The sequence below is a fragment of the Lacerta agilis genome, chromosome 14, assembly GCF_009819535.1.
Source record: "Lacerta agilis isolate rLacAgi1 chromosome 14, rLacAgi1.pri, whole genome shotgun sequence".
Classification (NCBI taxonomy): domain Eukaryota; kingdom Metazoa; phylum Chordata; class Lepidosauria; order Squamata; family Lacertidae; genus Lacerta; species Lacerta agilis.
The window spans coordinates 1152298-1174901 of NC_046325.1; the positions used below are offsets into that span (position 1 = coordinate 1152298).

A 22604-nucleotide genomic window follows, 5' to 3' on the forward strand; every position below is an offset into this window, starting at 1 on the left:
TACGCTCTGAGGCAGGACAGGGAAGTGGTCATTTTGGGCACAAGGAGCCTCATTCTGCCGCCCCTCAGGATTGAGATGGGCAGCTGCTGAGGCATCTCTCCTCCAACCTCCTTGGTCGGGGGTCAGCCACAACCAGGTTTTAAGATGGGCTCCCCCGTATTTAATGTGCATTATCACTAACATTGCAAGATATATTTGGAAATAGACCCATCACATTTAAAATAATGGGAAAAAAGAAAATACAGCATGAGCACTGGTATTTTTTTATTTTAGTTCAGTCATTATTGCTGTTATATTGTTTTTGTAGCTGTATTTACTGAAGAATTGATCTTTTCTGCTTTCCTCAGATATATCAGTCATTGCACAGGAGGAAATCATGGTTACCAAAGGACCCTTGGGCCCAGGTTCTGGAGCCCGGCAGTCCCCTGAGACTGAGAGCCCCATGGATATAGCGCCCTGTAAGAGGCCTGGGCCAGGTGAGGAAGAACCTCCTGCCAAGAAGCTCAAAAGGTCCGACACAAGAAAAGTCCTAGAAGACTACTGCTTATCAAAAGGAATCAAGATTGACCTGGAAAACAGGGCAGGGATGATTCTGCAAGCAAGGCTTGGCGAAATGCTGGCGAATAAAGCTGAAGACCCGAAGTACTCCTTGGACCGAAAGGGGAACAAGATCATTAGAAAAGTGCCAAAGTCAACTTTTGTTGGGGTGGACATCTCTGATTTTAAAGAGCATGTCGCAAAATTGATTCTGAAATACTGTATTTTACGCTCCATAAGACACACTTTTTCCCCTCCTAAAAAGGAAGGGAACGTCCCTGTGCGCCTTATGGAGCGAAGGCTTCGCTCCCGCAGCCTCCTGGATCGTGCCAGTACCTCCGCTTGCCGAAAGAAGCTTCTTTTAGCGAACAGAGGTGCTGGGCACGATCCAGCAACATCTCCACTGCCTCCTTCCGCCGAACGCGGCGGGGGATGGGGGAGGCAGCAGGAAGCGACGGGGATGGACAAACAACCATCCACACCCAATAGCCATACACTGCCTCATCCACCAACAATCACTGTGTCGTAAAAAAAATCACTGAAATTTGAATTTTCCATTGACTTTGAAACTGCTGATCCAATTTCCCAAATGGAATTGATCGAACTACAGAATTGTGACTCTTTGAAAGACACATTCAAATCAAGCAGGCTCACTAATTTCTATGCATCTCTCCCCTCTGAGACATATCTGAATCTCAAGAACCATGCATTCAAATTTGCAACCATCTTTGGCAGCAACTATGTATGTATATCTTTGACCTACAGCGGACCTTGAGGGACCCAAATTCCCGTGGATGGGGAGATGGGCTGTAAAAGCCAACCAGGATTTTCTTACAACAGGGGGTCGGTCTCCTTGTTGCTGTAAATAGGAACCCTGTTGCAGCAGACCAAATAAAGGAACCAATGTCATGGGCTGGTTGGACGCAGAGGAATGGTAGGAGGGACCACCTGGGAGACTCCTCCATGGGAAGAAGGCTCAGAGCCCCCCGGGGATTGGGTGTGGGATGGCGATGAGTGGCCAGAGGGAAAAGACAGGGAAGAGGAGGCGTTGGAAGCAGAAGGGGTGGTGGAGCTTAGTGAGTATGGGGAGTCTGTGGCAGAGAATATAAATAATAATTTATAATAAAGAAGAAGAAGAAGAGTTTGGATTTGATACCCCGCTTTTCACTACCCAAAGGAGTCTCAAAGCGGCTCACATTCTCCTTTCCCTTCCTCCCCCACAACAAACACTCTGTGAGGTGAGTGGGGCTGAGAGACTTCAAAGAAGTGTGACTAGCCCAAGGTCACCCAGCAGCTGCATGTGGAGGAGTGGAGACGCGAACCCGGTTCCCCAGATTACGAGTCTACTGCTCTTAACCACTACACCACACTGGCTTATTACTTATACCTCATCCATCGGGCCAGGTGTCCCCAGCCAATCTGGCCGGCTCCAAACAGAATATTTAAAAAATGATAAAACATCAAACATAAAAAGACTTCCCTAAACAGGGTGCCTTCAGGTGTCTCCTAAAAGTCAGATAGCTGTTTATCTCCTTAACATCTAATGGGAGAGTGTTCCACAGGGCGGGTGCCACCACCGAGAAGACCCTCTGCCTGGTTCCCTGAAACCTCACTTCTTGCAGTGAGGGAACTGCCAGAAGGCCCTCAGAGCTGGACCTCCGTGTCTGGGCTGAACGATGGGGGTGGAGATGCTCCTTCATGTATACTAGGCCTTTGAGGCAGTTTAGGGCTTTCAAGGTGTGTACCAACACTGAATTGTGCTCAGAAATGTACTGGGAGCCAATGTATGTCTTTCAGGACTGGTGTTTTGTGGTCTCGGCGGCCATTCCCAGTTCACCGCTCTTGCTGCCGCATTCTGGATTTTTTGTAGTTTCTGGGTCACCTTCAAAGGTAGCCCCATGTACAGCGCATTGCAGTAGTCCAAGCGGGAGATAACCAGAGCATGCACCACTCAGGCGAGAAAGTCCACGGGCAGGTAGGGTCTCAGCCTGCATACCAGACGGAGCTGGTAGACCAGGGGTCAGGAACCCTTTTGAGCCGTGGGCCGGTCCACCATCCCTCAGACCATGTGATGGAACGGACTATACATTTTGGGGGGGGGGGAATGAACCAATTCCTATGCCCCACAAATAACCCAGAGATGTATTTTAAATAAAAGGACACATTCTACTCATGTAAAAACACGCTGATTCCCAGACCGTCCATGGGCCGGATTGAGAAGGTGATTGGGCCGCACCCAGCCCACAAGCCTTAGGTTGCCTACCCCTATGGTAGACAGCTGCTCTGGACACAGAGATGACTTGCACCTCCACAGACAGCTGTGAGTCCAAAATGACTCCCAGGCTGTGCACCTGGTCCTTCAGGGGCACAGTTGCCCCATTCAGGAGCAGGGAGTCTTTTAGAAGTTCAGAATCAGGCAGGAGCGGAGGGAGGCCATGAGGCAGAAATGAGTCAGATGGTGAAAGGTCACAGGTGTCTCCTGCTGCAACAAGCTCCCCTCTTTTTGGGGTCTTCCAGAACCAGGAGAGGCATGAAGAGGGTGGAGGAGAGGTGGGCTGCGTGCAGGCACAGTCTCTGTCTGCTTGCAAAAAGAAAGCCCTGGGGAGGAGGGGACTTTGGTGGCTGTCGCTTGGCAACTGATGATGGGGCAAGACCTACTGGGGATGAGGGGCTGTGCTCATGAGGCCTGACTCCTGACAAACTCAGTGCAGGTCATGGCTCTGCTAATAAAGAGTTAACTCCATCTTTGACCGGTGTGATCTATTGCCTGGTCTTTGACCTCAGGCTTAGCATCATCTTTGTGTTTACTTGACCTGACCGATGACCAGAGCATTTCATCTCCAGCACCTGTTGGGTAGCTCTGAGGATATGGAGGCAGATCTTCTCTCTGTTTGCACAACACACTCCAATTCTGCCTTCCAGCAAGGAATTTTGGCAAAGGAAGAGGAATGTGTCCCCAATGAAGGTGGAAGGGAAGAGTCTCTGCTGCTGCTGCTCCATAATTCAACTGATCCAAATGACAGGAGAATCCGACTAAATATCAGGAAAAAAACTTTGACAGCAAGAGCTGTTTGATGGTGGACCAGACTACAGTGGTACCTCGCAAGACGAAATTAATTCGTTCTGCGAGTGCTGTCGTCTAGCGAAAATTTCGTCTTGCGAAGCACAGACGGGGGAAGCACGGTTTGACAGGGGGGGAAACATGAAAATTTTTCGTCTTGCGAGTCGCGCCCATAGGGAAATTCGTCTTGCGAGTCACCCTTTCGCTAACGAATGCCTTTCGTCTAGCGAGTTTTTCGTCTAGCGAGGCATTCGTCTTGCGAGGTACCACTGTACTTCAGGAAGTGGTGGACTCTCCTCCTCTGGAGACATTGCAGGGGGTTGGACTAGATGACCCTCGGGGTCCCTTCCAACGCTACAATTTGATGATTCTTGTTTGGTTCCACTGAGGGTTCTAGCTGGGAGCTTAAATCTCCTTTGGCAACATTTAAATCATGGTGGGGAGGAATTAGTGTATTAAATCCACATTTGTCCAGTTGGAGCTGGGAGTTGGGGAATGAAACACTCCCCCCATTCCAACTTGCACCCCGAAATGCATTTGCCAGCATCAAATAGCAAGGAGGAGAGAGGGTCTTCCCCATCCCAAGCTGTTGGGGTTTGTGCCCCTGAACCTACCGTATTTGACCATCTTTGCTCAGCGCATGCGATGCTTAGCCAAGAATGCTTCTGAGCATGCACAGAGCAGCCTTCCTCCTCACCCGACAGACTTGAAGAGCTGCAGCTGATGTGGCCGGCTGCACAGGGCAAATGTTAAGCCACCCCCAGCCTGCAGGATGCCAGCTCTGGCTCAGCACTCTGCTGCGATTCCTGCATTGCAGGGGGTTGGACTAGATGACCCTGGGGTCCCTTTCCCAGCTCTACAATTCCATGACTGCATGCAGCCAGTAATAATCTGCTTTAGGCCTCCCCAGCCAGCCCTTGGACAAGAAAGGTTATTCTTAGCCTTAGAGGAGGCCACCACCGCAGCCTCTCCTGGGATCCATTTTCCAACAAGGCCTTTGGAACAGCTGAATAGGTCAAGGGGGAGCAATGCCACCCTCTGTCACAAAGAGCAGGAGGGGAAAGACACAGACGCAGGACGAGGCCAGGGGCCGATGATACGCCCCCAAAGAGAAGCAAGCAAGACTTGAGGGCAACAGACTTCTGCAACTGTAGTTCTCCCATTATCTGGTATTCACAGGTAGACTGTTCCTGGGCATGGAGGGTCGGCTGCAAAAATTGGCCTCCATGAGAGGAGCCTGCTGAATCTGGCCAATGGCCCACCTAGCACAGCACCCTGCCTCCACAGTGGCTGAGCAGGTGTCATAGAATCAGAAGGCACCCTGGTGGTCCTCTAGTCCAACCCCCTGCAAGGCACGAATCTTTTGCCCAAGGTGGGACTCGAACCCACAACCCTGAGATTAGGAATATCGTGGTCTGCCAGCTGAGAAACCCACAAATCTCCCCTCCTTGTGCTTCCGAGACAACAGCCTCTTGCTCCTCTGTGAATTTGCTGGATCCTCTTTCAAAGCCATCCAGCCTGGTGGCCATCGCTGCATCCAGTGGGAGGGAGTTCCGCAGTTTAACTGCGCTACACAAATAATTATTTCAGCCTCGCAGCTTCATGCAGTGTGTATTTTTTGGGAGTGGAAGTTGGCAGCCCATCTCTGAACCAGGTAAAGGGCGCAAGGAGGGGAAGCAACTTTTTGTCTTTTGCACAAACTCTGCGCCGCACGTTTTGAAAAGACAATTCTGCCCTTTATTACTTCTGCAGAAGAACAGGGGGGGGGGAGTGCAACTGCTTAGAGCAGATGTTTTTGGCCTACAACTCCCATGATCCCTAGCTAGCAGGACCAGTGGTCAGGGATGATGGGAATTGTAGTCTCAAAACATCTGGAGGGCCGGGTTTGAGGAAGTCTGGCTTAGACGCTGAAGGAGCATTTCATACATGGGGGGGGGGCAACCCACATCCCCCTTGGTTCAGGCAGGCACAGAACAGGGAAATACCCCCCAGGGGGCAAGAATACAGCTTTCATAAAAGCAGCCATTATCCATGCAAGCAGCCCAGGTGACAGCACCCCCCCCCCATTTAAATGCACATCACCCCCCCTCCACCACCTTCCCTGGAATCCTTTAAGGGTCAACAATCAGGGTTCCCCCTTCCTCTGACTGGGGGACACCCCAACCCCCCAGTATTGGGATGGTTCCTCATCCGTCTCCTTCGCCAGAAGCCCTTTCACGCAGTCCAGAAAATAAGCTGAGATGCTCCTCCTCTCCCTGCAGGGGATTTTTTTTGGGGGGGGGGGTGTCCGTGAGTTAGTCTTTCCCCCCCCCACCCTAGACGATCTCGAGGTGCCTGTCTTCAGGGAGGCCGTACTTGGTCTTGTGCTCCTCAAAGAGCAGGTTGAGCTTCTCCAGGTAAGTTTGGTGCAGTTTGTCGATGGCCTCTGATGACGGGTGAGGGGTCTTGGGAACGAGGATCGGGGCCCCCACTGTGGGTGGGAGACAGAGTTAGTGCTCGAACTCGGCACAAAGTATTCCAAGCTGCTTGGCTTGCCCCAGATTGCAGGGGGTTGAGCCGGATGACCCCTGGGGGTCCCTTGCAACTCAATTCTATTATTCTGTCCCCTGGGGTTACCTCCCCCCCCAACACTGATGGTGTCTTTTAGGGTCACAACAAACTCCTCCGCTGGCTAAGTGGTTAGAGCAGGACTCAGCGGGCAAGGCCAGGATTCGGCCCTGAAGGATGCTAGTTGCACAGCCAAGTGCTTGACTGCCCCCCCCATAAAATCCACACACACCTAGATTAGGGGCTGCTGGGGCAAGGGATTCGTTTGCTATGATCCCTGCATTGTGGAAGCGGGCTGGACTAGAGGACCTTTAGGGTTCCCTCCCAACACTACAGTTCTATGGTTCCAAGGCAAACGCACCACCCAGCTCTCCCCCCGACAGGGTCGCAAATGTGGAAGCTTGCAGCAAAAAGGCTGGGCGGGGATTGGGAAAGGAAGGGGGGCAGAGGGGGGGGGTTAGCCTTTCACCACCAAAAAATAATGCGCCCAAGGGTCAAAGGGTCCGGTTTTTGGCTTCTGCAAAGAGAGACCCACTCCCTCGGGAGTTGCAGCAAGCTGAGTCAGCCTGAAATTTCCGCCAAGGCCAAAGTCCAATGCGACAGCTCAGCTGCCAGGAGGGCCCAGAGGAGGGGGCGGGGGGGTTGCAAAAGGCAGAAATGATACAGAAGGCCAGAGTTGGCGGGTGTGTGTGTGTGTGTGGTTGCATCAGCCCAGGAGCAAAGTGGGGCAGAGACAAGAGGTGCCATGGGGCAGGCAGAAGAAGCCCAGGAGGAAGTGGCCAAAACAGGAACCTTTGGCCAAAACAGGAACCTTTGTGGGGTTAGATGGGGAGGCCCCACTGGCCTCATCCAGAGATGGCTTTGCACAGAATGGTAGAGTCGGAAGGGTCCTCAGGGGTCATCCATCCCAACCCTCTGAAATGCAGGGAGTGACAGCCGAAGAATTCCTGATTAGCCTCAGGTCGCAGATTCAAAGAACCATACGTGGGTTGGATGGGACCCCCAGGGGCCATCTAGGCCAACCCCCTGCAATGCACAGATGGCGGCCAAAGAATCCCAGGCAGGCAGGTTTTCCACTTTCCAGGGGAGTCCGCTCTGCCTGTCTTCAGGCCACAGGGTGGGCCCACCTGGGAGACCCCACCCCATTCCAGCGTGCGGGACCCCCACTGCCCCCGTGCTCTACCCACCGACGGTGTGGATGGGCCTCCGGAACGGCAGGAGCCCAAAGTTGTACTGGAAGACCCCCCGGGCGTGGAAGAGGGGCAGCGCCAGCCCCATGGCCTTCTGGAGCCGCTCCTGAACCGCCCGGATGAAGGAGCCCTGGGGGTTGGAGACCTGGTTGAAGAGCTCGTTCTCCCCGAAGGAGAAGACTGGGACCAGGGCAGCTCTGGAAGGGAAGGAGAAATGGGGAGCAGAGAGAGAGAGAATGAGCAATGGGGTGCAGGGTGGGTGGCACCTTCTTGGCTGGCAGGCTGCACCTTTAGGACCCTGCTGGATCAGGCCGGGGGGGGGGCACCCAGTCCAAAAGCCTGTGTTCACCGTGGCCAAATACGCCGAAGAAATCTAGGAATCTAGATAGACTGCTCCTGGAACAGGAGGTTCCATAAAAAGAGCCCTGCTGGTATAATTCGTAATCAGTTGTGGCTATGGGTCTTATTCCAGAGCTTTTTTCGGGGAGGGGGGCGCAGGGGTACACATACCCCTAAACATTTTGTGAATCTTTGTACTTTTGTCCATTCCTGATTTGAACTATAAAATGGTGATTTTTCTTGAGTCAAATTGAGAGTAGCCCTAAACATTTTTTTAGGAAAAAAGTACTGTCTTTTTCTATAGACACAGCAAAGAAACTCATGAGGAATAAAGAATAAGGACTGAATATTTGTGAGGCCTGGCGTGCTCTGGTCCGTGGGGTCACGAAGAGTCGGACACAACTGAACGACTGAACAACGAACAATTTGTGAGGCTGGCGTGGAGGAAGAAGAGGAAGAGGAAGGAGCTCTTTTGGAATTTTGGATGGGAAGGAAAAGGAATGAACCTGTGATGCCTGGATCAACTATCAGAGGGAGGAATATCTGGGCATTGCTTGGGATTGAACGTCAGATTATTACGAGGAATTTGCAGGAATACCTGATGGATGGATATCGGAAGTCACTTTTCCTTTCCCCTCCTGTTATTCCTATCTTTTTCCTCTTGCTTTTCTCTGCATTCTCTTTCCGATATCTTGTTTCGTTTCTTTCTTTCTTTTTAAATTGTATGTTGAAAAGCCTTAATAAAATTACATTTAAAAATAGCCCGGCTTGATCAGGGGAGTGGGAACGCTGCATTTTGCTACGGACAAGTCACGAGGAGCAACAACAGAGGGGACGGGCCACACCTGCAAACCGAAGCCCAGAGATGGAGGGGGACCCACATGGGCCAGTGCAGGACCCCCTCCCACCCACGCCATTGCCCTCCTTTCACCCGCAAACTCACCCATGCTGCAGCGCCATCTTGACGAAGCCCTTGCGGTTGAGAAGCCGGAGGGTCAGAGCTCCAGGCCGGGCGTCAAGCGACTCGGGGGGCCCCCCAACAGCGATCACAGCCACCTGGCCCCCGCCTTCGTGGCCAAGGAGGTAGGCGGCACTGCTCTTGTCTGAGGAAACCAGCCCTGCGGGGAAAGAGAGACAGAGAGAGAGTGCTCCCTTCCAACTCTACAATTCCATTACTCTAATGACAGCCAACTTGGTGGCAATTCCCCGCCTCCTGTGGCAGGGAGTTCCACAGTTTGTCCTACGAGAAGGACTTTCCTGTCTGTGTCCAGAACCTTCCAACATTCAGCTTCCCCGAGTCACGGTGCTTTGAGAAAGGAAGAAAAAACTTTCCTTCGCAATGTTTTAATTTGCTGTTAAGCCCCCACAGAGTGGCTGGGGCAACCCGGTCGGACGGGTGGCCAACAAATAATAAATTATAGCAATAATAATAATATTATATCCACCTTCTCCACGCCACACATGATTTCATAGCCTCTTGCTTGCCTTTCAACTTAAAAGCCGCACCCCTTTTCCTAACGGGGGGGGGGGAATCCATCATCTCCTCCTGAACTTCTCCCAACTCTTCGATATCCATTTCAAGGCGAGGCGACCAGAACCGTATGCAATATTCGATTCATGTAATGGCATGTGGAGGTCCCTCTTGCCCCACACCCACCCTAGCCCGGCAGCCCCCTGCCCGGATCCCCCAAGCCTCTCACCCCCGCTCATGATGTAGTCTCGGAAGAAGGGCACCTTGAACCAGAAGGGCAGCATCAGCAGGTGTGGGGTGAGTCCCGGGAAGAGGGCAGAGAAGCCGGTGCCCTCCGTGCAAAAGTTCCCGAAGGCGCCAGCCACCAGCACTCCGTGGGGGTGGAAGCCAAAGAGGTAGTTGCGGGAGGGGTCCAGCTCCACCGTCTTCACCAGCTGCCGTGGGGCGGGGGGAGAAAGAGGGTGAGGAAGCAGCCGGAAGCATGGGGGGCAGGCAGCACAAGGGGGAATCAAGGCAGGCAAGGGAGATTCCTAACCCCCCCCCCCCGCTTCTCGGACAGGGGAAGGCACCCGAAGGTGGTAGGGGGAGAGGGCTATTTGGTGACCCCCCCCCACAATGAATTACCCTAAAGGAATATGGGTGCTTCCCCCAAATGTCACGGGACTCCTGCACTGTAGAGGGTTGGGCTGGATGACCCTTGGGGGTCCCACGCAACCCTACAATTCTGCGGCTCGAAGCCGTTCTCTGGTTCCCAGGGCCAGCCCCATTGGGGAGCCCCACTTTTGGCCCCAGATGGAAACCTGCAGCACCCCTGTGGAGTTTTATTTATTGCACACAAACACACACACACAAAAAAAACCCCGAGAGCAATTGGTTGGGAGTCAGTCAATAAATCTATTGGTAAAAGCAACTCTTCAGAACAATAAAAGAAAAAAGTCAGCAATCAGCCAAAAACAGCTTAAGACACCGGCTTTCTAAGCATCTGGTCAGGCCTTAGAATCAGAGTTGGAAGGGACCCCCGAGGATCATCTAGTCCAACCCCCTGCAATGCAGGAATAGGCAGCTATGCCATACAGGGATGGAACCTGCAACCTTGGTGTTATCAGCACCATGGTCCAAGTATCTGAGCTATCCTGAAGGTCTGTCAAAGCAGAAATGTTCTCAGCAGAAAGAGTCCTGCAAAGGCGCCTGACTGATGTCACTAGGCAGGGAGTTCCAGAGTTTCCTCACAAATGCAAAGAGAGTATATTATGAGGCACCTGCAGCAGTGCCAGCTCCACACTGTGGAAGGAAAAGGCACTCTGCGCATGCTCCACGTCTCAGCTCAGCCTTGCCATTGCAGCCTCCGCCTCCCACACACCCCTCCACTTTGGGGCAGACACTGACCCCCTCCCAGGGGGCTGCGAAGGGCTCCAGGGAAGTCCTCTATTCCACAGGACAGAAGGAATGTGGCTTTTCCTGAATGTTTGCTCCTGCTGTTCAAACAGATGTGGAGTTTGTGCCCAGGTCAATTGGGGCAGAGAAGGAAGTCCGCTAAGGGCATGGGGAGGCGGGCAGTGGGGGGGTGGACCTCAGCCAGAGAAGGACGTGGAGAAGCTGGAAGGACATACAGATTATAACTCTCTGCATCTTTCTATTAGATTTTCATAACTTTAACCAATTAATTCTCAATTTGTTACACGTTTCTCTTATCTGACTTTACATATAACAACTTTCTGTCTGCATTCCAACAGTGGTACGGATTCCCTCAGACAGACCTTCCTCGGAGGGTTTTTAATAGCGGCTGGCCGGCCATCCAAATCGGGGGTCCGTTGGCTGCAATTCCTGCAATGCAAGCGGGCTGGGCTAGATGTCCCTTGGGGGTCCCCCTTCCGACTCCTGCCTTTGGCACCTGCCTGTCCCCTGTGTTTGCAGCATCTAAGTGCCCTCCTCCCCCCCCCCCCGGGGCACAAGCCTGCGCAGTGTGTCTGGAGGTCCTGGGCTGCCCAGACACCAAGACCCCCCCCCTCTTGGCAAGACGTCTAGCACCAGCCTGGCTGCAACCCTGCCATTCTCTGCACGCCACCCTGCCAAGGAGGGCACAGGCCACGCCAGGCCCCAACACACACACACACAAACGCACACACGCCCCGCTCACCGTCATGGGGAAGTAGTCTCGGAAGTAGCCCCACACGGACCAGTTTCGCACCCAGCTGGAGCGGCGGCCCCCTCTGGCCGGGGTGTCCCAGTCTAGGTACATCCATGCGGCGTAGAGCACAGCCAGAACCCAGCCGTCTCCCAGGAGCAGGAGGAGGAACAAGACCAGGCAGCATTGCGCTGGGGAGAGAGGCAGAGGCAGGCCTGGGTTAGGTTAGGTGCCTCAAGAGGCTAGTCCTCAGCGTTCACCCCACCTAGGAAAACCAACACACATAGGATGCCTGCCGATCCCACGCCACAAGCCCCTCCAAGAGGCTGGCTGCTGGGAAAGGGACCAGCCCCTGCTCCACTGCAGCAGATTCCTGCCTTCCAGGGGGGGTTGGGCTGGATGACCCTTGGGGTCCCGTTCAAGGGAGGTTCAGCTTGCCCCTTCATGGTACATTAAAATGTTTCTCTTGAAAATGAATATGGTAACAATAAAATTATTATTTATGCCCCACCCATCTGGCTGGGCTGCCCGGTAAAAGGAAAGGCACTCTGTGCATGCTCCATGTCTCAGCTCAGCCTTGCTATTGCTGCCTCTGCCTGGTTAACAGCCAATACCTTTTGAAATATGTGTGGGGGGGGTCTTTCTTTCTATTTGCTCTTGCTTATTATTTTGTCTTATTGTCTATTTTGCCCCGAGATGAAGGTTGGTGTGCAAAGTTAAACAAACTACACAAAGCAGGAAAGTGGCAATGAATGCCTGCTCAGCAGCCAGCAAATGGAACCTCTCTCTGCACATGCTCAGAGGCACTCTGCTGAGACCTTGGCTCCAGAAAACTGACTCTGGAGCAGACGCTGTTGGGATGCTGCAGAAGGGACCCCTCTCCAAGCCCCTCCCCACCCTTTCCCAGCCTCCCACCCCCCACCTGTGCAGCCAACCCAAAGCTCACTACCTGCTTCCTGCAAATGGACCCACTCTTAGCAGGGCGGATTCTGCACCCTGCTTTCAACCAAGCTGGCAGAGTCGCCCCCTTTCCTAGTGGGGACCTAGGAGGTGGGAGCCCCCCGAGAGGCAACGCATGTTCAGCCAAGCAAGGCAGCCCCACAAGCGGGGGTGGGGGGGGAGCTCCTTGAAAGGCGGCAAACTCTCCCCGCCTCAACTTTTTTTGTTAAAGGATCCCCGGAATTGTACAGCCCCCACAAAAGCGAAAATCCTGCATCCCCGGGACCCCTTCCCCCCTAAAATAGACACAGGAAAGTCTCCTATACCCCACCCCCGCGCGCAATGGATGCCTGCCTCGTCGCCCCATGCCGGCAGTGCCCCCAAAGGCAGCAGCGCCCTCGGTTACTGCCCCATAGGAGGAGCCCCCCACCCCTCCCGCAAAGGACCCCCCTCCAAAGACCTCACCCAGCGCCAGGAAGGAAAAGACCCACTGCAGAACCGCGGCGGTTTGGAGGCGGCGCCGCAGCGGCAGCCGCAGCGGGGCGAACTGGACCAACATCACGAGCGCAGCGGGGCAGAGACCGGAGGCAGAAAGCCCCGCCCGCGCCGGAGACGAGGCTTATCAGGGGCAAAGCCCCGCCCCGCCTCGCCCCCCAGGCTCTGATTGGACGGGGTTGCGGCCCCGCCCGCCTCCCAAATAGGCAGGCTTCACCTGGCAGGCCGTAATCCCACCGGCCAAAAAGCTGCGCCGGTTGGGTTTGCGCCTGCAACGGCGCAGGGACGAGGCGGCGAGTCCTTTTGGAGAGGCTGTTTTGGGATGGGCTGTGGCAAGGAAGGGCGGGCGCGGAAGCTGAAACACCGCTTTCATTCAGGTGCCTAACGAACCCCAGAATTGTGGAGTTGGAAGGGACCCCAAGGGGCATCTAGACCAACCCCACCGCAATGCAGCTGACGAATCCCTCGCAGGTGGCCGCCTGGCCCTCCTGCCTCTATTCTAGAAACCTCCGCCACCTTCCCTACAAGTTAAAGGGGACTGAGACCGGAAAAGGAAGCCCCAGGCACAGCCTCGAGGGAATCACTTTGCACATGCTCAGGGGCACTCCTTTACCGTGATTCCACATGACACCCCCTACCAGCCCCAGAGGGAGGTGTGATGTCTTGAATGTAGGAAGAGATCAGCAGCAGCAGCAGGATCAGGCCCAAGATGCCCCCTGCCTGCCTCCCAGTGGCCAAGTAGGTGCCCCAGCACGCAGGACTCCCTTGCCCCACCCTCCATCGGTCCATCCCATAATGCCATTGGGTCAGCCCTCACACCTCTGCAAATATTTGGAATGGAGACACACGAATCGTTGGTACTTTATTATTATGCAAGTAGAAAGGTGCACAGGGCTGGTGTTTTAGCCCCCAAAATCGCCCCTTTCCCCGGAAAGGTTGGAGGGGGGGCTGCTCTCTGTTGGCCTCAAGAACATCAGAAAAGCCCCCGGGCCTCATCCTGCTCTCACAGATGGAGGACCTGAGAGGAGGAGCAGCAGCAGCAACTCTCCTCCCTGCTGATTTCCACAAACTGGCATTATTTATTGTTATTTCCGAAGCTGATTATTATTATTATTATTAAAGCTTGAAAAACGGAAGAAAAGAACAACATACAGAAATCAACATCTAATAGCAAGAACTTTATTTTTTACAACAACAAAAAGAGAGAAAACAAAGAAGGAAAGGCAAAGACTTCCGATTCTAACTAGCCACTTTAAAAACTGCAGAACTCTTACTCCATAATAATAATTTTTTTTCTACTTTCCGTAAACCAAACTTTTCAGTCTTCAAGCCCATCTCCCACAAGCTCCTTTTCCTTTTTCGCACAGGAAGTCCGTAAGGGGTTTCCAATCATTAATAAATGCAACAATGTTTTTCTCTCTCTCTCTCTCTAATTCAGAAAGTCAACTTGGCCATCTCTGCCAAATCCCTTAATTTCAGCCACCGTTCTTCCACAGGAGGTAATAATAATAATAATAATAATAATGTCACAGATCATGGAATTGTGGAGCTGGAAGGGACCCTGAGGATCATCCAGTCCAGCCCCGTGCAGTGCAGGTGGGGCTCGAACCCACCACCTGGAGATCAAGGGTGCTCTACTGACAGTTCATTCACACCAACGGGCGGTTGGCTAGCAGCAGAGGGGGGGAGGGTTTACAGTACAGCCACCCCTCTGGTTGTCTCAGGGCGCCGCCTTACAACACCCCTGCAGAGCTGGCCGGCTCCAGCAAGCTCCCTTTGCAGCCAGAAGGCCATCCACCCAGGGCCCCGATCCTGCAAGGGAGGTCGCTAGCTCCCACCTGGGAGAGGGAGAAGCAAGTGGAAGAGGACGGAGGCTGGGGGCAGAAGGGGGCTGGAGGCAGCTAAGGAAATGCCACCGCCCCCCCCCCTCAGTGGCGAAGGATGGCATAGGTGCTCTCTTCGCCCCTCCCTCCCTCCGGCGTCTGCGAAGGCTTCTTCTTGCCTCTGCCTCCGGCCAAGTTCAATTCGGCGTACAGGAGGCCGCCAGAGTCTTTGGGGGCAAGCGGTGGTGGCGGTGCGCGAGCAGGAGGCTGGGGGGAGGCAGGAGGGGGGGCTTTTGGACCTGGAGGGGGGACAATGCAGGTTAGAAAGAGGAACACAGCAGCCCCCACCTCCTCCTCCTCCTCCTCCCCTCCAGGGGCACAGCAGCTCAGAGGAGACTGCTCAGAGGAAGAGCCCAGCACCCTGTCCTCTAAATACCACTAAGAACCTAGGAATCGAGGTAGACTGCCTCTGGGCATGGAGGTTCCACAGGAACAGCGGAAGAGCCTGGCTACCTGCACCAGGCCACAAGAGACCAGCCCACCCAGTCCTCCAGCATCCTGTTCTCACCCAGGTGCCCCAGAAGGGAACCCCGCAAGCGGGGCCTGACCACAAGAGCAGCTCTCCCCTCCTGTGGCAGGGAGTTCCGTAGTTTAACTACGCGCTGCTTTATCCACTCATGGCTCACCTTCGATGGGAAACTCCTCGTATTCTCCCCCCTCTGGCTTCTCCTTGCTGTGGGGCGATGCTCTCCTGCAAGATAAGACGTGGGTGGTCACATGGGTGCCCCCCCTCGAAGCACCCTGGGGCTGTAGGGGTTGCCTTGCAAGAAGGATTGAATTCAAAATACTAACTGGTGTAGAAGAAAAAAGGCGGATTTTCACCGCCAGGCTTAAAACGGTTGTTTGTGTCTGTTAACCATAGCAGCTAGAATTCCTTATACACAGAAATGAAAAGATGAAGAAATTCCCACCGAAGAAGAATGAATAAGTAGTAAAGGGATGGGCTGCGTTGAATCAGAAAACAAACAGCTTAAAATAAGAGAACCAAACGACGATTGTTTTGTGGATGAATAGAAGCCTTTTTCGGTCTAATTAAAGAAATGTTAGGGAATGATAAATTCGCGAGCAGGATTCGAACTGTGAGCAACAGATGGAACGAGACATTATTGCATTGTTGTTATGATATAAGAGAGGGAAGACATGGCGCAGCAAGGGGGAGAAATTTTAAGAAAAAACACAATGGGAAATGGGATGGGAAGCCGACTAAACAAAAGTGAAATTTTTTTTTTATGTCTTATGTATATAATAAATGTTCATAAATGTACAAGGCAAACACATACATCTATATATGTAAAACGCAAGTGTCTCTGCGTCCAGTCCCTGTGTCTCTGGGTTTGCGCTACTGAGCATGTGCCCCAGGGACACAGGGATTGGATGGAGAGAGATCGGGCTGGGAGCAGCGGCGGCAGTTGAAGCGGGGCGGTTGAAATGGAACGCCGGCACTCCAGAAGAAAGGGGAGGCTGAGGAGGAAGGCCACACTGCCGCTGCCGCCGCTACAACGAGAGCCCCGAGGCCTGGCGACCCGGGAACGGCCCAGAGCAGCTCGCCCCCGCGGAGCGCCGGCGTTCCGCTTCAACTGCCACCGCCGCGGGAGGGGAGGAGAAGGGAGGAGGAGCATTATTGTCATTCTTAAAGGCTCCAGGGTGCCGCTGCTGCCAGTCCGTGTAGGCCACACTGAGCGAGACGGCAGCCCCCATGGCGATTCTGAGGCAAGGCCCGGCCGCGGCGGCGACGTACCCAAGGCTGGCGGCCATGAGGCCCACGAGGCCGGTTCCTGCGCCCAGCTTGAGCACTGCCTTGCGGCGGAGAGGGAGCCCTGCCGGGCCCACCGCCTCCGAGTCCTCGGCCCCCTTCTTGAGGAAGCACGCCAGCACCAGCGCTGCGTCCCACACCACGCAGCCCGTCCCGCCCGCCAAGCGCTGCCCGAGGCGGAGCCCCGCCGAGCCGTCCCGCCGGGCCACGGCATGCTCAAACCCCGGCCCCATCTCCGGAGAAGGGGAAGAAGACATGATGGAGGCCGCGGGAGAGGAGACGGAGGCCGGCCGGCCGCAGGGAGGAAGTGAGGGAGGAGGAGCGAGAGGGAGGGAGGCGGCTTCTGTTCTAGTGCCCGTTATTTTAACGGGCTGAAACCACTAGTAAGTATATAAACCATGTGTCTGAAATAGAGCTGGAGAAACAATCCCAAAGCCAATTTGACTTGTTCAAATTGACCTCAAATATATTTCTCTGCAAGGAGAAAGGAAATGGGAAAAGCTTTCTAATGGTCTTTGGACTGAAGGGACTTACACCTCCCTGTAAATAACAGTCTGGCAAGTGTCTGTTAAGCTGAGCACACTATCAAGATTCAGAAACTATTTACCATCTCAAAGGAGATTCAGAAACTATTTACCATCTCTACCCAGAAAAGGCAATCTGATAAGGCATTATCAAGATAACCTGGCAGACAGGAGATAAACAACGCACTCAGATTCTGTGATGTAGGTATGATGTTTCTGGGGGTGGTCTTGGACTCCAGGGCAGGCAATTTTAATGTCTACATGAAAGGGCCTTGGTTCTGGGTCCTTCCTCCAATTTCCTGCGTGTGAGGGGAGCACCCTGTTGCAACAGCTTTAATAAAGATCAGGCTTACTAGCTGCTTTGCTTGTCAATATTCTCTGGCTGGCCTCTGTTATTTCCTCCTACCGATAGAGAACCTACATAAGGACTCTATACGGGCTCTTGGGTACCCCATAAGGGAAAAAGGGCAGGTTTCTGTTTACAACAAAAGAAACATCTATTACAGGTGAAACTCGAAAAATTAGAATATCATGGAAAAGTCCATTTATGTAAGCAATTGTTTTCATTAGTTTGGAGTTTAATATATGAGACATGACACGCAAATCGAGATATGTCAAGCCTTTGCTTGTTATGATTGTAATGATTATGGCATCCAGCTGATGAAAACCCCAAAGTTGAAATTGTGAATTTGGGGTTCTCATCAGCTGTACGCCATAATCATCACAATTATAACAAGCAAAGGCTTGACATATCTCGCTTTGCATGTCATGAGTCTATCTCATATATTAGTTTCACCTTTTAAGTTGGATTACTGAAAGAAACGAACCTTTCCACCATATTCTAATTTTTTGAGTTTCACCTGTATGTATTAGAATGCTTATGTGATTTTTATTTTATTTTTAAATGCAGTTTCTAAAAAGGAATCTCAGCCTAAGAATCCCTGACGGGTGGATGTGAGCTGAGCTGGTCGGATGTCCTGCACACAGGTCACCAGCCATGGCAGAGTCAATCTAGGGCCCCGGTCAGCGCCCCCCCTCCGCAATTAAGAAGGAGACCAGCTGGAGGCAGGAAAGGGACTCACCTCCTTTGGGGACACTTTGGGCAGCAACCTGGAGAGGAACAGAGAGGAGAAAATGGCCTTCAGCTCCTGGAGTGGGGGAGCCCTGGAGAATGGGGTGGGGGGGCAGTGGTTTGGTCCAGGCTGAGCCTCACAGGGCAGCAGGGCTGGGGTGCCGGGTGCCTCCACAGGTGAGGTGCAGGAACCACCACCACACTGGGAGGGGGCCACATCTGGAGGGCCAGGTCGGAGGGAGAACCGGCCCCTGGCACAGCCACTGTCCTCTCCCTGCCCCACAACAGCCCCCATACCTTTTCTCCAGGCGACAAACACCAGCAGGCCCAGAACGACGGCGGTAGCAACGGCTGCCCCGGTCACCATGCCCACGAGGTTGAAGCGGTAGGTTTCCGGTATTGGAGGACCTGGTTGTGGGGGGGGGGGGAGAAAGCAAGGGCCCGGCTGAGGCGAAAGCAGGAGGCACCCACAAATGCCCTCCCTGCTGCAGTGGCCAGGCACAAGGGCATTTCTTCCGAGGAGGGGGGCACACACACGACAGCAGCCCCCAGGTGCATACAGTTCCCTGCACCCTGAGTTGGGCGTCAGCATTAGGCCGAGAGAGGCAGACCCCCGAGAAGAGGCAACATCCTTGCAGAAACATAGAATCATAAGGTTGGAGGGGACCCCCAAGGGTCATCCAGCCCAGCCCCCTGCAATCCAGGACTCGCATCCCAAGACCCTTTGGCATGTGCCCATCTGACTTCAGTTTAAAAACAGCCAAGGAAGGAGAGGCCTCATGTGTGAGTCTGTTCCACTGTCGCGCGGCTCTTACTCTCAGGATGTTCTTCCTCATGTTTACTCCTGGGTCGGGCCCTGTCCTCCAGAGCGGCAGCCAGCAGGAAGCAGGCTGGCTCCACGTTCCACAGGGCAACCCTTCAGGTGTTTGAAGGCAGTTATGCTGTCAACCTCTCGTGTTATTTCTGCTGCCTGGGAGGAGCATCACTTGCGGAACTCCCTGCCTCAGGTGCTGAAATACCTTTGGGGAGGGTGGAGCCCCATTTTCTGCTCTGCTTCAGGCACCACTGACACACACACACACACACCATACTCCTTTAAACCGAGCAGAAAGGAGGGCCAGCCCTGGGGAGAAGGGGCCTGCTGCGGAGACAGGTGTGGGGCGAGGGGGCCAAGACTGATACAGGGACAGAGAGCCAGCTCACCTGTGACTGTGAGGTTTGTCCCCTCGATGTTTCGCCAATACTTCACACCGTGGAGACGTGTCTGTACAGAGACGGTGCAGAAATATAGATTGGAGTCCGTCTCCCGCAGATTCTCGATCCGGATTGACGCGTCAAGCGCCTTTGACAGGTCCCCGACCAGAGACACCCGCCCTTCGTAGTCTGGGTCGGTGTACCAATGGGTGGAGTCAGTGTGGTTGAAGATGAACTTTCCGTAAAAGCTTCCTAAGCGCCAATGCACCTGGGCTGTCTCTGTAGCCTCCCAGGTGTAGTTGAAGGTGCAGAGCAGGGTGACGGATCCCTTTGGCCTAGCCGTGAGCTGGCAAGGTTGCCAGATGTGGTATTCCGGGTTGCAAGTGGTACAATCTGCGAAGGAAGGAGAACGGAGAGAGAGAGAAGGAGAGACAGAAGAACTGTTCATTTTAGTATTGGGGTTAACAAATAAAAGGAAAATTCTCGGGAAGCATAAATCCAAGTTTGGGAACAAGTACTTTTTGATGAGAGAGCCCAGCAGAGATTTAATATCACAAAACAGGCAGCAGGCGAATATAGGCTGTTTTACCTTTAAAATATCAACTTCTAAATCACTTCCAAAAGTTTCCGGCCTCCCTTAGCGTAAAAAGAGACCACAGGTTTGGTAAGTTAAAAATGGTTTACTTACAAAGTCTTTAAAGGTCATTTTCATGTGTTTTCCCCTACAGCAGCAAGGGAAACACAGGCAGTGCAACTCAGTTTCAAAAAGGGTAATAGTTTCAAAATTATTTGTACAGAAACACAATGGTAAAAAAGGTGACAGTAAAGGACCCCTGGACGGTTAAGTCCAGTTAAAGGCGACTGTGGGGTTGCGGTGCTCATCTCGCTTTCAGGCCGAGGGAGCTGGCGTTTGTCCACAGACAGCTTTCCGGGTCCTGTAGCCAGCAGGACTAAACTGCTTCTGGTACCTATTTATCTACTTGCACTGGTGTGCTTTCAAACTGCTAGGTTGGCAGGAGCTGGGACAGAGCAACGGGAGCTCACCCCATCAAGGGGATTCGAACCGCCGACCTTCTGATCGGCAATCCCAAGAGGCACAGTGGTTTAGAGCACAGCGCAACCCGCGTCCCTAGAAACACAACAATGGCTTGCTAACTCCACAAGGTCTGAACTCGGAGCATCCAAACATCCCAAGTTCACATGGTGAAAAAAGGAGAGAGAAAGAACAAAGAGTTTGACAACTCTTCCTCCCAAGTTGAGGGCATTATCTGACCTAGCTAACCTGTCAGGACAGCTTGCTCTATGATCTTAACCTCTTCATGCGTTGGAGTTAATCAGGTTGGTTACATAAGGCTGGATTTACCCCACAAAAACTCCTTGGGAAGGAGCATAAGAACATAAGAAACTCCGAGGCAGTATGGGAGAGCAAAACCTTCTCCCACTCTTATTCTCCAGCATTTTAAGATAGACTAGCTCTGCCCATGGAGGCTCCCTTAGGAACCATAAGAAGCTAATAAGAGTCTTGCAGCAGCTGGACCAAGCCACAGGGGCCCATCTAGTCTACCATCCCATCCTCACAGCGGTCAAAGAGAAACCTGCAAGCAGGATCTGAGCACAAGGGCGACACTCTCCACTCCTGAGATTCAGACGCATCCATGCCTCCAACAAAGGATGGCAGAGCTCTCTCCTCCTCCATGAATCCACCCAATCTTCTTTTAAAGCCATCCAAGCTGCTGGCCATTCCTGCCTCTTGTGGCAGGCAGTTCCATAGTTTAACTAGGTTCTGTGTGAGGAAAGGGCTTCCTTTTATCTGTCTTGAATCTTGCAACATTCATGGCTCATGATCTGTCCTATCTCGAGAAACAGGGCTGCCATACGTCCGGGTTTTCTGGTGAGCTGGGCTATTTTTATTTTAAAAGTCTTTTGAGAAATCAAAGAAAAGCCTGAGTATTGTTCCATCTGACCCACTGCCACCCAAATTTGGGGGAGGGGTCCCCAGTGGCTTGGAGTGGGTGGCATTAAAAGAAGATTTTGCAAATCCTTTATCCAGCCACAACGGCTGCGCTCTGCTTCCACGGCTGGAGGCAGCAATGTGGGTTGCTGGAAGCTGCAGGAGGGGAGAGTGAGTTGCTCTTGTGCTTGGATCCTGCTTGGGGGGCTCCCCGTATTGGGGCATCTGGTTGGGCCCCGTGGGAAGAGGATGCGGGGCCAGGTGGGCCCCCTGCGGCCTGATCCAGCAGGCCCTCCTTATGGTCCTTGGAGGAAGGCAGGCCATGGTTCCCCTCTGCCCATATCTGTGCCGGGGGGTGGGGTGGGGTGAGAATGTGTTGGGGGGGTTCTGTGCTCCCCTTCCAACCTTGCATTCCTCCGTTCCACTTCGAAGGGTCGGGTTCCAAGCGCTTGCATCTCTGAAATGCCCCGTCGCTCTCGGCAGCTGCTGCCGGCCCATGCGCGGTTTCGGGTGAGTCCGTACTCCCTGTTGCGGGTAAAGAAGAAGAAGAATTCAAGAGGTGAAGCCATGGGTTCGAGTCCTGCCCTCCAGGAGCAGGAGAAAAACAAGCCTGCTCCCTCTTCCGTGGGGAGATATGGGGAGAGGGCCATCCTCTCTCTTCTCGGTCTCCTCTTTCCCAGGCTGAACAGACCCAGAGGCAGAAGTTTGTGGTTTTCTGCTTTGAAAGGGAAGTGGCAAAAGCTCTTGGTGGTTTCAAGGAGAAGGAAATGTCACCATAGGGGGGAAGAAAGACAGACATTTCCATTCATGTCGGGGGGGGGGGCTGCTCTGAGGAATACAGCCGAAAGTGTCCTGTGATGGCAAATCAGGGGACTAATTTGTCATGAAAGAATATATACCGAAAGCCTTGGAGCAGGGGCCCATCTAGTCCAGCCTCCTGTCCTCACAGGGGCCAAGCAGATGCCCCAATGGGAAACCCTCCGCAAGCAGGATTTGAACACAGGAGCCGCTCTCCCCTCCTGCGGTTTCCAGCAACTGGGATTCCGACAAATGACAAATGGAGGCAGGCCAGAGCCACGGATACGTCTCGTCCTCCTTTGGAGCCATCCATCCCTGCCTCCTGTGGGTGGGAGTTCCGCAGTCTAACTATGTACTAGTTACAGGTAGGTAGCCGTGTTGGCCTGCCATAGTCAAAACAAAATATAAAATCAAAAACTCCTTCCAGTAGCACCTTAGAGACCAACTAAGTTTGTTCTTGGTATGAGCTTTTGTAGTGTGCATGCACGCTTCTTCGGATACTTCTGTGTGAAGAAGGACTGGGTGGACCTCAAAGGTCTAGACTCGGTCTAGTGGAGCTCCCTGCCTTCCTAGGAGCCAGCATGCCCAATGGTCAGGGATGATGATGATGATGGGAATTGGAAGAGCAGCGAGATTTGGACTAGAACCGAGACCCCCTTCCCTGAAGCCAGCCTTGGAAGTATGACGCCCTCAAACCATAGGATTGAAGAGTTGGGAGGGGTCCC

The 22604-nt window shown here is 53.3% G+C and overlaps 2 protein-coding genes across 2 annotated transcripts; both read right to left on the minus strand.

Moving 5' to 3' along the window:
- Positions 1–5910: 5910 nt before the first annotated feature.
- LOC117058369 (2-acylglycerol O-acyltransferase 2-like) lies at positions 5911–12812 on the minus strand. The gene is made up of 6 exons (XM_033169510.1): positions 12675–12812; positions 11283–11461; positions 9375–9579; positions 8618–8792; positions 7333–7532; positions 5911–6068 (listed from the first exon to the last, which is right to left on the minus strand). The coding sequence occupies exons 1-6, from the start codon at positions 12766–12768 to the stop codon at positions 5914–5916; spliced, it is 1008 nt and encodes a 335-aa protein (XP_033025401.1). The 5' UTR covers positions 12769–12812; the 3' UTR covers positions 5911–5913.
- A 5130-nt stretch (positions 12813–17942) lies between these two features.
- Positions 17943–21658, minus strand: LOC117058814 (paired immunoglobulin-like type 2 receptor beta). Its single transcript, XM_033170184.1, has 4 exons — positions 21487–21658; positions 19140–19523; positions 18234–18344; positions 17943–17974 (listed from the first exon to the last, which is right to left on the minus strand). Exons 1-4 carry the CDS (start codon positions 21491–21493, stop codon positions 17943–17945), a joined length of 534 nt encoding a protein of 177 aa, XP_033026075.1. The 5' UTR covers positions 21494–21658.
- Positions 21659–22604: the final 946 nt, after the last annotated feature.